Source organism: Heteronotia binoei, unplaced genomic scaffold (genome assembly GCF_032191835.1).
Source record: "Heteronotia binoei isolate CCM8104 ecotype False Entrance Well unplaced genomic scaffold, APGP_CSIRO_Hbin_v1 ptg001397l, whole genome shotgun sequence".
NCBI lineage: Eukaryota > Metazoa > Chordata > Lepidosauria > Squamata > Gekkonidae > Heteronotia > Heteronotia binoei.
In genome coordinates, this window is record NW_026800260.1 from 42,988 (window position 1) to 55,738 (window position 12,751).

At 51.1% G+C, this 12,751-nt stretch overlaps 1 protein-coding gene across 1 annotated transcript; it reads right to left on the minus strand.

Annotated features, from left to right (window-relative positions):
- Window positions 1-186: 186 nt before the first annotated feature.
- Window positions 187-12,618, minus strand: LOC132591056 (H-2 class II histocompatibility antigen, E-S beta chain-like). Its single transcript, XM_060263938.1, has 6 exons — window positions 12,609-12,618; window positions 9,023-9,301; window positions 3,287-3,568; window positions 2,381-2,494; window positions 1,294-1,317; window positions 187-200 (listed from the first exon to the last, which is right to left on the minus strand). The coding sequence occupies exons 1-6, from the start codon at window positions 12,616-12,618 to the stop codon at window positions 187-189; spliced, it is 723 nt and encodes a 240-aa protein (XP_060119921.1).
- Between the last annotated feature and the right edge of the window lie 133 nt (window positions 12,619-12,751).

Here is a 12,751-nt window from a genome sequence, read left to right on the forward strand (position 1 = left end):
CCCTAGCAGGAGGACTCCCTTCCCACACGTAGTATCAGAGAAACACGGAACAAGCCAGCTTGGGGGAACAGTGCTGGGTGGGAGAAGTCCTTTTCTCCATGCATTTTGCTTCCTCCGCGGAAAGGAAAGAGGGCCTCGGTTGTAGGAAACGTTTCTCCAGCCAGCAGGATCCTGGGGCAGGAAGGGTTAACCGAGGAGCCCTGCCAGGAAAGAGGGAGGAGAACCATCAGAAGCCAAAAGTCAATCCCCAGAGAGGGGGGCAGGATCTTCTGACCTCACCCGAGCCCCAAAAATCCCGCCCACAACACAGACACCACAGCAGGGGGGGCCAAATCTGCTTCACATAAGAGCCACATAGAAGACACAGCACAGGTTGAGGTGCAAAGAAAGCAACTTTAACTTCAAATGCATTCTCAAAGGCACTGGCTGGCTTGGCTTCGGAATTGATTGAAAGGGCAACATTTATTCTCCACGCTGGCCAAAAGGGGGGTGGGGGCTTGGAGAACCACACAATATGTGTGAAAGAGCCACAGTTTGGCCCCCCCTGGATCACAGCATGCCCACCCTTCCGGGTCTCCACAAATCACGGACTTGGAGCAGATTCCACTTGGAGGAAAGGGTTCTGGACTTTCCACTCCTGTCACAATGGACTTTCCACAGTGGAGAGCCAGTTTGGTGTAGTGGTTAAGTGTGTGGACTCTTATCTGGGAGAACCGGGTTTGATTCCCCACTCCTCCACTTGCACCTGCTAGCATGGCCTTGGGTCAGCCATAGCTCTGGCAGAGGTTGTCCTTGAAAGGGCAGCTGCTGTGAGAGCCCTCTCCAGCCCCACCCACCTCACAGGGTGTCTGTTGTGGGGGAGGAAGGTAAAGGATATTGTAAGCCGCTCTGAGACTCTTCGGAGTGGAGGGCGGGATATAAAGCCAATATCATCTTCTTCTTCTTCTTCTTCTTCTTCTTCTTCTTCTTCTTCTTCTTCTTCTTCTTCTTCTTCTTCTTCTTCTTCTTCTTCTTCTTCTTCTTCTTCTTCTTCATCGCCACTGACATTGTCCGGCTCTTTCCATCTTTACTGGGCTACTTTGGACAGCTGTTTAGGGGAAGGGAGAAGAAATCCACAGGCACAAAAACCAGCAAGGGGGGGGGGAATGTTTGTGTGTCTTGTGGCTTCTGTAATCTGGGATTGGTCTGCTACTCTTCCTACTGCAGGGGGGTTTCTGGCTTTTGCCCTCTGCCCACAGTCTCGGAGTGGGTTAATGGGGGGGGGGGGGAGAAAAGGAGCAGAGAGACTCTTACCTGTGGGGGGCGGCAGGGGAGTCGCTGCAAGAGAAAGATTTCCTTTATTTATTTGTCATATTTATACCCCACCTTTCCTGTGGGGCCAAAATGGCTCACAGCAAGAATTAAAACATGATGCATTCAAGATTCAGATCATGTCACTCAAATCTGCTGCTCTCCAGATGCCGGCTGTTTGCCTCCCCTCCCGAGCCTGGCAAAGAAGCAGGCCTGACTGTGCCTTCTACAAATCTCCAGCCAGGGAGCCCACTCCACAGGGTGGGAGCCAGCAGGGAAAAGGCCCTGCAGGGTCAGGCCACTAAGGGTCCATCTAGCCCAGCCTCCTGCCTCACACAGTGACCAATCAATTGCTCTGGAGGGCAAACACCACCATAACATGTGTTTTAAACTCTATTTTATCATTTTAAAATTGTAATTGTAGATGTTTGAACTGATTGTTAGCTGCCCTGAGTCCACTTGCGGAGAGGGCAGGATAAAAGTCGAAGGAAGGAAGGAAGGAAGGAAGGAAGGAAGGAAGGAAGGAAGGAAGGAAGGAAGGAAGGAAGGAAGAAAGAAAGAAAGAAAGAAAGAAAGAAAGAAAGAAAGAAAGAAAGAAAGAAAGAAAGAAAGAAAGAGAGAAAGAGAGAAAGAGAGAGAGAAAGAGAGAAAGAAAGAGCATCAGGGCAGAGAGGGTGAGGCCTTCCTATGAACATCAGGAGAGCCTTGCTGGATCACACCTGTGAGGGCCCCTCTAGTCCAGCCTCCTGCCTCACACAGGGACCAACCAGAGGCTTCAGAGGACCACCAGAGTGGGGAGAGAGATCCTGACTGCCAGCATTGGACATCAGAAGTCTGCTGCCTCTGGAGATGGAGGTTCCTTTGAGCCACTGTGGCTGGTGGTCTCACCCTCTGTTCAAAAGCCATCTGTGCTCACAAGACATCGCTATGTCCAGTGGCAGAGAATTCCACAATTTAACTGCTCATTTCCTAAAGCTTTTCCTTTGGGTCCCCACATTTCTCCCTCTCAACTCAGGCCAAGGATGGACAGATCCCAGAGCAGAAGGGGGAGATAGTGGCCCACCCCCCACCCTCCCCTCCAGCCCCTCACCTTTCCTGCTCTTCAGGTACAGATAAAGCCCCACGGCCACAAACACCAGCCCCAGAACGGCCCCCACGGCCCCCGTCCACAGTTTGCTCTTGGCAGAGTCCGACGTCTGTGGCTCTGTGGGGAGAGAAGGAGGGAGCCCCTGGGAGAAGGCGGATCAGGGCCAGATTCGGCCTTTCAGCCCTCAGATTTCACAGGGAGAATCAGGCCCCTTTTTAAAAGGAGAAAGAGTGAGAAGGAATCCAACCCAGCCTGGGAGGGGGTGGGGGGAGCTGCCACGGAAACAACATTCCCTTGAAGTTTCACCCCCACCCCACTTTCTGAAAACATTCGGCAGCCAATAGGAGGGTTCTTGGTGGGCACCCTGACACCGCAATGGGGTCCCTCTGCTTCCTCCTAATAGCCACTGGTGGACCTCTGCTCCATATGTTTATCCAATCCCCCCTTGAAGCTCTCTGTGCTTGTAGCCACCACCACTTCCTGCAACAGTGAATTCCGTGGGTTAATGACTCTTTGGTTGAAGAAGTGCTTCCTTTGATCTGTTCCAAATCTCATTAATTTCATTGGGACCCCACTAGTTCTTATACTGTGAGAAAGGGGGGAAGGATCTTTTTCTACTTTCTCCTTAATAATATTCTCAACCTTTATCTTGTCATTCCTCAGTCGAGGTTTCTCCAAGCTATAGAGCCCTGACCTCTTTAACCTTTCCTGATGGGGAAGGTGTTTCATCCCCTGAATCATTTTGCTTGCCCTATTCTGCACTTTTCCCAATGCTATTTTCTTTTGAGGTTCTCTGGCTCCTTCATGGAAGAGGGGAGTCCTTGAGAAGTGCGGGGAGTCGCTTGACATAAGTCTTTGGAACTCCCTTCAAGGGAGAGGGGAGAAGAGGGGAGCCCGTAATTCTCTTACCCCACTGCACGGAGATGGGTTCCTTCACACTTTTGTGCTCCACCTGGCAGGCATAGACGTCTCCCCGCTGAGGCACCGTCTCCAGCATCGCCTGGTACTGGTAGGTCCAGTCTGCGTTTTGGATCTCATCATCGTATCCCACCCCCTGTGTCTGCTCCTGCCCGTTCTTCAGCCACTTGATGTCAATCCCAGGGGGATAATATCCTGCCGCGGTGCAGATCAGGAGGGTGTGGTGGGCCAGGGGGTCTCCCTTGGTGGGGGAGATCTTCACCAGGGGCTCAGCTGGAAGTGAGGGGGAAAGAGGGGACAATTGCAGAGATGGAGGAGAACCAGGAGAACACAAACATATGGAGAAGAGGAGGACTTTCTCACACCTGCAGCTGATGTATTTCTAAAGACACAATCTCTTGACCTCTCCCACCACCACAGTAGTCAAGGATCCACTAACTCATATTCTTGTCGCTGCACAAAAAGACACACAAATGCACCTCTCTCAACACACAATCTCTAGTTGTTGGTTTGCAGGATCAGATCCCCACCCAGCCTGGGATAAGAATCCACCTGAAGACTCCCACAGAAGCACCTGCTGGGTCAGTCTGAACTCTCCGGAAATGCTTTTCGACAGCGGAGACCTTGGACTTGCTGCTCCTGCTGAAGAGATCTCTGGAAATACCTTGGAAAACTCTCAAGGGGATCCCTAAATCCTCCTTTGGCTCCTGCTGGAAGGTCACCTCTGGCCTCTGGGAAGCTCCCAAGAAGCTCTCAAGAAGGAGGTCTTCTTCTCCCCTTAGTTCTCCACAGCCTCTGGAGCTCAGAGGAGGCCATCTCTGCCCATGGAGGTTCCACTTCACTACCATGGCTAGTAGCTGCCAAGGAATTTCCTCTTCAGCAGAATACAGTTGCTAGCATGTCAGACGGGGAAGAAGCGGGTTTGCATCCACAAACTGCTGTGTGGTACCAGAGGCCATTGGCATCTCGAATTGAAGTAATCGTTCACTCTCCATGATAAGAGTCTTAGGGATTTGGGAGAGTGCCTCCAAGGTTTCTGTTTTATATAAACCAAATTCTTACTAATTTGAGAGCATTCGATTGATTCTAAAAATCTGCGGGTATTCCATAAGTCTCTATATATCTTTTTACTTCCTCTACTTTTATGAAGATCTTCCAGTCATTTCATTTTGTCTTTAAGATCTGTGACCACTGTTTGCTTTTGCCTTTTAAGATGAGATGACAATGAGATAGATTTTCCATGCAGAACTGCCTTAAGAGCATCCCAACGCATAGCCAATGTAGTATCTTCTTTAGCATTTTCTGAGAGATATTGTTTGACATTTAATTCCAATTCATTTGTATAGTATGTTGAGTAATGTAGTGATTTATCAAGAGACCATGACCTTGCCTGAGGAGAATCATTATCTGTAAGCATCATACAAGATACCCATGCATGATCAGACCACATTATGTTACCAATATGAGCTTCCACTATTTTACAAGCCATAGTTTTTGAAGTGATGATGTAGTCAATCGGAGTGTATACACCGTGTCTCAGTGAGTAGTCGGTCTAATTCTTTTCTGATGGGTGTAAATGCCTCCAAACATCTAAAAGATGAGCTTCTTCCAGAAGTGCTGACGAATGTGTGAGCAGAGATTTCTTGTTGCCTCGGTTTGGTGTAGTAGATCTATCAAGCCCATAGTCAACAATCAGATTTAAGTCTCCCCCAAGAATTATGTCACCTTCCTGAAAGGATTGCAGAGATGTGAAAATGTTGTCAATAAATCTTACCTGATTATCATTGGGAGCACACACAGTAGCTAGGGTATACACGTTGTCACCCAAAAGTCCTTTAAGGAAGAGGTACCGGCTAAGTGGATCCTTTTAAACTGCTTTGTGTTGAAACGGAACACTTTTTGAGAGCAAAATTGAAACTCCTCTGGATTTCGATGATCCATTGGCATGGAATTGTTGTTGAAGCCACGATGTTTTTAAAAGGGGGGACGAGCTTGAATGCAGGTGTGTCTCCTGAAGAAATACAATATCAGCATGAGGTTTGTTGTTAAAATCCACTTTTGTTGGATAGGGCTGTGAAGCCCATTAACATTCAGAGTCGTTATCTTCAAAGAATGAGATACATTCACACTGGGACTGTCTTGAAGAATTCATTGTAGGGTTGCAATAACAGGGAATAGCAGGGAACTTGGGAAAAGCAGGATTACAAAAATACAGTAGAGGATAATAATAATAATACTAATAATAATAATATTAGAAATAATAAATGAAGAATCAAAAGGATAAAATAAATATTTAATTAAAAATTAATACACATATCTAACTATCTATATAAATTAAATAAATGAAAGAATTAATGGATGAGGCTTCGATCAAAATAAAGGACTAGATTTGGGGTGAGTCAGACAGCAAGTTAAACCTTAGTTTAGAAATACTCTATAAGTACACGAAATATTAATACAGTAGTTCTATCTAACTTGCTATTACAATGCATTTTATGGAAAACATATCAACTCTATATTTACTAGTAAATATGTGAAGAGCACATGGAATTCAGTATAAGAATTAATTCACAAACTGTAAATTAGTGACCTGATTAAAATTGATTTTACTCCGTAACTTATATATCCCGTAACTTATTTTAATAAATAATAATTATCAAATTCTAAGAATTAACCACACTATAATTTTCTAAGCAGTTTTATGAATCAATAAGTTATACAGTTGATATCTAGATTATTAATAAAATTAAGGAATACTTTAAATATTTAAGTTTTTATATAAAGAGAATGCAAAAGTTTAATGTACAGAAATGGCTTTTCAGACAAAGAGATAAAATCTTAAAAACTGTGAAGAGTATTACGAAGTTCGAGAACTACTATCTACAACCTTAAATAAAACTCACAACACTGGGGGAAAAATAAATATACAAATGCAGAACTAATTATTGTTATATATTTAAATGTTAGTATTAAAACGTACTATCTAGAATTATGTATTTTATTTATTATTTCCCCCACCAGTTAATTAGAGTAAAAATCAAACGTATACCCACACCCACCCACCTCTACACACACAAAAACATAGGAATTTATGTTCAAAGACTTTTCAAAGGAAGTAGAAACTAGGAGCAATAATAATAGTCCTCCCCCTCCTCCCCTCAAACCCAAATATTCATTATAAATATCGATAACAAGCAACCTGAACGTCAAGCATTGTAATCATACAGAAAGAGGCACTTAATGCTATTGTAGTATCACAAAAGCAACACAGTTTAAAGTTGAATAATCGAGACTTTTTTATCTATTGCTGGAGAAGGTGGCCGTTCTCCTTTACGCTTAGAGGCTGACTTCCCAAAATCAGCAGGCATCGGCAGGTGGAGATTCTGAAGGAGTCTCCCAGATTCCCAGGCATCAGCATTATACGTGCGTGCCTTCCTTGTGGACTCCTGGTATTTTGACTAGATCCTTCCAGCGATAAGGAACGCGTGCATGTCGCAGAGCCTCTGCAATGGGTTTCAAATCTCTTCGTTTACTAAGAACGTCAGGAGGGAGATCTGGGAAGACAGCTACAGCAGAGCCTTTAAATGACAAAGAACCCGGGATCTGGCAGCATCAGGGACTGTTTTTCTCATGGGAGAGTCGGGCATCACAGCCAGAATGTCCCTTGGACCACATCTTTTATTATAGTGCGCAGAGCACAGTCCGTAGGCAGTTGCTACTAAAGGAGCTGCCCTCACCTCCAATTTTAACATAAGAACATAAGAGAAGCCCTGTTGGATCAGGCCAGTGGCCCATCCAGTCCAACATTCGGTATTACATAAGAACATAAGAGAAGCCCTGTTGGATCAGGCCAATGGCCCATCCAGTCCAACACTCGGTATTACATAAGAACATAAGAGAAGCCCTGTTGGGTCAGGCCAATGGCCCATTCAGTCCAACACTCATAAGAACATAAGAGAAGCCATGTTGGATCAGGCCAATGGCCCACCCAGTCCAGCACTCTGTGTCACATAAGAACATAACAGAAGCCATGTTGGATCAGGCCAATGGCCCACCCAGTCCAGCACTCTGTGTCACATAAGAACATAAGAGATACCATGTTGGATCAGGCCAATGGCCCATCCAGTCCAACACTCTGTGTCACATAAGAACATAAGAGAAGCCCTGTTGGATCAGGCCAGTGGCCCATCCAGTCCAACACTCTGTGTCACATAAGAACATAAGAGAAACCATGTTGGACCAGGCCAATGGCCCATCCAGTCCAACACTCTGTGTCACACAGCGGCCAATATGTGTTTGTGTGTGTATACACACACACACACACACACACACATATATATATATACTGTGGCTAACAGCCACTGATGGACCTCTGCTCCATATTTTTATCCAATCCCCTCTTGAAGCTGGCTATGCTTGCAGCCGCCACCACCTCCAGTGGCAGTGAATTCCACATGTTAATCACCCTTTGGGTGAAGAAGGACTTCCTTTTATCCGTTTTAACCCGACTGCTCAGCAATTTCATTGAATGCCCACGAGTTCTTGCATTGTGAGAAAGGGAGAAAAGGACTTCTTTCTCTACTTTCTCCATCCCCTTCATTATCTCGTAAACCTCCATTATATCACCCCGCAGTCGACGTTTCTCCAACATTTCTCCAACTCATGAGTAAGCCACCGTGTTAGAAATGTAGAGAGTTCCGAGACTGGGGCCAAAGACTCATGGAAGCCCCGGAATTTAAGGTGAGTTTTTCGTGAAGAGGCTTCCAAGGCTAAGACTCTGGACTGCAAGCCTTCATTTTCTGATTTAAGAGCCTGGTAGCCATTTTGTAAGTTAGTGCTTATGTCATATGCTGAGTCTGCTTTTTGTGCAATGGTTTGTATTGATGTTTTTAATGCAGTCAGTTGCTTTAAAAGTGGCAAAGAAGAGCTGACATGTTGCCCATCAGCTTCTGCTCCATTTTATTAAGCAGGGAGGTCAAACTCTCCTCCTGCGATTGGGGGGCTTGTTCTGTGGCCATGTGGCTGCTTCCTTCTGCTCTCCTCCCCGGCAGGACCCTCAGGAGCTCCGGCAGAAAGACCCGGGATGTATTCAGAGTCCTTCCCAGCTGGCCCCGCCTTGCTCGCCTCCTGCCTTCCCCTGCCAGAGACGGGCATTGAAGAGCTCAGGCTGCTTCTTCCTTTGGCTGAAGGGGGCGGAGGAAGCAGAGCACCAAATGAGGCGTCCATCTCCTGCAGCCCCCGCTTCGTTTGGTCTAACTGGATTTGATTTAAAGCTCAGCCTGAAAAGCCCCCAGACAGAGAGAAAGCCATTTAAAAGAAGATCAATTTCAACGAACTGAAACCATTTCTAAGCCCCCACCGGAGAGTGACAGAGATGGGGATGGAGGAGACCCCACAAGGAGGGACACAACCCCTTGGGTCTCTGGGGCCTTGGGACCCCCAGCCTGGGGGAATCTCTCCTGCCCTCCTGAGACCCAGATGTCTGAGATGGGGGGGTGTCCAGGATAAGTCCGGAGGCTCCTGCAGGGGTCTGGGGCTGCAAGCTAGAGGGCTGGAGGAGTGGGGGGCACAGGGGGGAGCCTGCCGTCTCTTCTCCATCCCCCCCCCCCAGACCCCAGACTTCCTCTGGCAGGGAGCCCTGAAGGGGGGGCAGAGGAAGGAGGGACAGGGCGCCCCTCCCTCCGGAGCCCCACCCCTGGCTCCGCCCCTTCTCTCCCCCCAGCTCACCTGTGCTGGCGGCGAAGAACCGCTGCTGGAGGGCCTCGTAGTTGTAGCGGCAGAAGAGGTCCATCTGGACCCGCAGGTAGTCCATCACCTCCTTCTGGCTGTTCCAGTCTTGGGCTGTGGGCTCGCCCAGCTCGGTGACGGCCTCGTACCAGCCGCGGCGGCTGTCGAAGCCCGCGATCTCCTGCCGCCCGTAGAAGTACCTGTCCAGGAGCCGGACCTCCCCTGCGGTCCCGTTGGCGAAGCGGCACTCGCATTTCTGCTGGGCCAGGAAATGGGGGGCTGCGGAGACAGGGGGGGGGGGGGGGAGCAGGGCCCGGTGAGGAGATGCCCCCCAACCCCCCCTCCTGCCCCCCCGCCGGCTGCTCTGGAGACGACCCCCCCCCCCCCAAATCTCTTGGGCGGGGTCTCTCCATCAACCCCGAGGGGAAGGCGAGGCACCGGTGCAATAAAAGAAAAGCAGCCCTTTCCCCGCAGCGCGGAGCCCCAGGGATTTTTGCAACGGGGGGAGGGGGGCAGTTCCCCATCAGCTCCCTTCTGGCGCCCCCGCCCCCCCCCCCGCCTGCCCCACAAAGGACAGCCAGGCACCCCCCCCCCCCCACCCCTGGACAGCCGCTACCAGACTCGCAATGAGAATTCAAGCTGACACAGCGTCATCAGTCTCCGGGCAGAGCAACTGCTCTCCAAGGGGAAAAAGGGAAAGGAAAGGTCCCCTGTGCAAGCACCAGTCGTTTCCCACTCTGAGGTGATGTTGCTTTCACACCTTTTCAGGGCAGACTTTTTACGGAGTGGTTTGCCATTGCCTTCCCCATTCATCTCCACCAGGCGTGGCCAATTGCAGCTCTCCAGATGTTTTTTTGCCTACAACTCCCTCATCCCCCTACAGTTTCCCCCAAGCAAGCTGGGCCCTCATTTGACCGACCTCGGAAGGACGGAAGGCTGAGTCAGCCTCGAGCCGGCTACCTGAAAACCCAGCTTCCGCGGGGAATCGAACTCAGGTCGTGAGCAGAGCTTAGGACTGCAATACTGCAGCTTTACCACTCTGCGCCACGGGGCTCTCTTCTCCAAGGGGGAGACGATTTCTAACTGAGAAGATCAAGAGAAGGCAGAGAGGGAAATAGGTGTCTTTGTGCCTGTATGCTGAGGGGGTCAATTTCAGAGCCCCCTTTCCCTCTCCTGCCCCCATTCTTTCTCCTAGGCAGTCCCTCCTGCAGTCATGAACCCCTCACAACCCCCCCCCTCCCCCGCTTTGGACAACTGGGCGGGGGAGCTCGGATCCTCTCTTCTGATTATGATGATTTAAAACAATCCTGTAGACGCAGCCGGGGAGGCGGGGATCTTTATCAGTTTTGCTGAAGGGGGCAACAAACAAACCCCTGCACCCCACTTTCCACCCCAGGGGTGACCCCAGGCGGCTTCCCTCCTCCTCCCTCTTCTGTTTTATCGCAACGACACCCCTGAGAGGTAGGCCAGGCCGAGAGAGAGAGAGCAACTTGCCCAAGATTACCCCGGGAGCCTCTAGGGCAGAGGAGGGACTGGAACAGAGGGGGGGCGGGGGGTCCATAACCTTCTCCTGATCGGCCCTCAGGGCTGCCCGGGGAGTGCCTGCCAGGGGCTGTTCGGGGCTGGAGGCTTCTGGCTTCTTCCCCCCTGGGCTCCAGTGGCAGGGAGTTCCAGGGGATGGGCTGTGGCCAGTGGGAGAGAGCCAGCGTGGGGTGTCAAGGTTAAGAGCTGCCCACTATGATTTGGAGAACCGGGTTTGATCTCCTCCTCCTCCACAGGCAGCTGGCTGGGTGCCCTTGGGCCAGTCCCAGTTCTCTCAGGACTCTCTCAGCCCCCCCTCCCTCAGAAGGTGCCTCTTGGGCGGAGAGGAAGGGAAGGCGAAGGCAGAAACAAGCAGGGCATTAAAAAAAACCCAACTCATTCATCATCATCTGCTTGGCAGGCAGAAGGTCCTGGGTTCCGTCTATCCTCAGCTCCAAAGATCAGGAGGGGGGGGGGGTGACGGGAAAAACCCCTCCTGAGACCCCGGAGAGCCGCTGCCCCTCTGAGCAGACAGGATTCGCCTGTGTCGGACTGAGGGTCTGTTTCAGAGGGAGGAGAGCAGGGAGGAGAGCAAGGAAAGGCCAGCTGGGGGCCCCTCTGGGGAGAATCGAGGGGGGGGGGATGAAGTGAGTCCAGTCCCTGCCAGGGCAAGAGGGAGGACTCTGCAGCCCCCTCCCCGGGGCCAGAAAGAGGGTCCTCTCCCCATGGTGAGGGGGAGGGGCCCATCTCTCCACGCCCCCCTGCTCCACTTAGGGGGGGCTCATTTTCCATCCCCCTCCACGGACCAGGGGGGCCCCAGCAGTCTCTCCAAGCCCCCCACATTCTTCCCTCCCCTTCCCCCCAAAAGAGTTCTGCTTACGGGGCGTGCGGAGTCTCCTCTCTGTCCCATGGACCGGGGGTGGCCCCAGCAGCACCAACAACACCCCCAGTAGGGTCAGGCCCTGCCCCATGGCTGCCCCAGAGAATACCCCCCTTGCAGCTTTGCTTGCAAACTTGGTCTGTTCCCTGCAGGGGACCTTTTGCCCTCAGTCCTGGGGCGGGGGCGGGGCCCAGGCACAGAGGAGCACCAATGAGGATTCCCTCTGCTGCAGCATCATCAGTCTCCAGGCAGAAGACACCAGAACTAGTCCTGTTCGGGAAGATTGCTTATCTTGCTCTCGGGAGGCTCCGCTCAGTCGCGGACGGGCCCCTGAAGGCTCCGCAAGCAAATGGGGAGGGGCTTCCAAAGTACAGGGGGGGGGGGGGTTTGTTAAATTCAAGGTGTTAGAGGGTTTTCGATAGAAGAAGCCTTTCTCAGAAGCAACTTTGCACGGAAAGATGAAACTGGAGGATAATGTCTGTGGAGGGGGCAGCAGTTGAAGGGGCGGGGTCTTCAGTGTCCTCCAGGAAAAGCAGGCGGAGCCAAGGCAAAGTTGAGCAAACAGCCTCCCATTAACACGGGGGGGGGATAGTTTCAAAGGGGAACTGAAGGAAAGGGGGGGGCTGCTCCTTCCTCCCCCCTCGGCTCTTCTTCCGTGGGGCTGGTTGCTCCTCCTGCTACTCTGGGATGCTTCCTGTCTTGGGGGGCTGCAAAGAAACGAGGGGCTTCCCCCCCCCCCCCACAAACACAGACACTTCGGCGGGTAGGGCAGTTGGAACAGTCATCCATGGCACAGTCGCCTCCAGACTGGACTACTGCCATGGCCTCCACATGGGGCTGCCCTGGGCCCCAATCCGGAGGCGGCAGAATGGGGCGGCCAGGCCGCTTTTTTGCGGGGGGGGGGCTCTGCCTGGGGGAGCACCGAGAGCCTGGGTTGGGGGGGGGCTGCACTGGCTGCCTGCGGGGGATCTTCCTTCCTTCCTTCCGGCCTCGCCCCTCTCTGCCCCCTCTGCAGCTGCCCTTCTCCCCCTGGGCCCCAGGAGGGCGGGCCAGGCTAGGCCTCGAGCAGATCAGAGGTTTGCTCCATTTGTTAATTTGACTATTCTGTCCTTGTACCATTTTGCCTTCTAAACCCCTGCCTAGCAGATAATTTCACTTCCCTGTCTTTGGTTCTGAAATCTGTACCGTGTTGCATTCTGGGCCGCCGCCTACCAGCTCTGTGTGGCTCTGCTCAGCTCTGTGTGGCTTTGCTCCCTGTGCGGGATCCCTCGTCTGATGAAGCGTGCCTAAGAGTACAAGAAAGCTGAAGTTTCCAATAAAAATGGGTT

Excerpts from the sequence above, each read along its gene's own strand:
- LOC132591056 (XM_060263938.1), bottom strand. Across the intron at positions 3,569-9,022 it reads GTTCTTCGCCGCCAGCACAG|CTGAGCCCCTGGTGAAGATC; the intron begins GTGAGCTGGGGG and ends CCTCACTTCCAG. Across the intron at positions 1,318-2,380 it reads GTACCTGAAGAGCAGGAAAG|CGACTCCCCTGCCGCCCCCC; the intron begins GTGAGGGGCTGG and ends TTTCTCTTGCAG.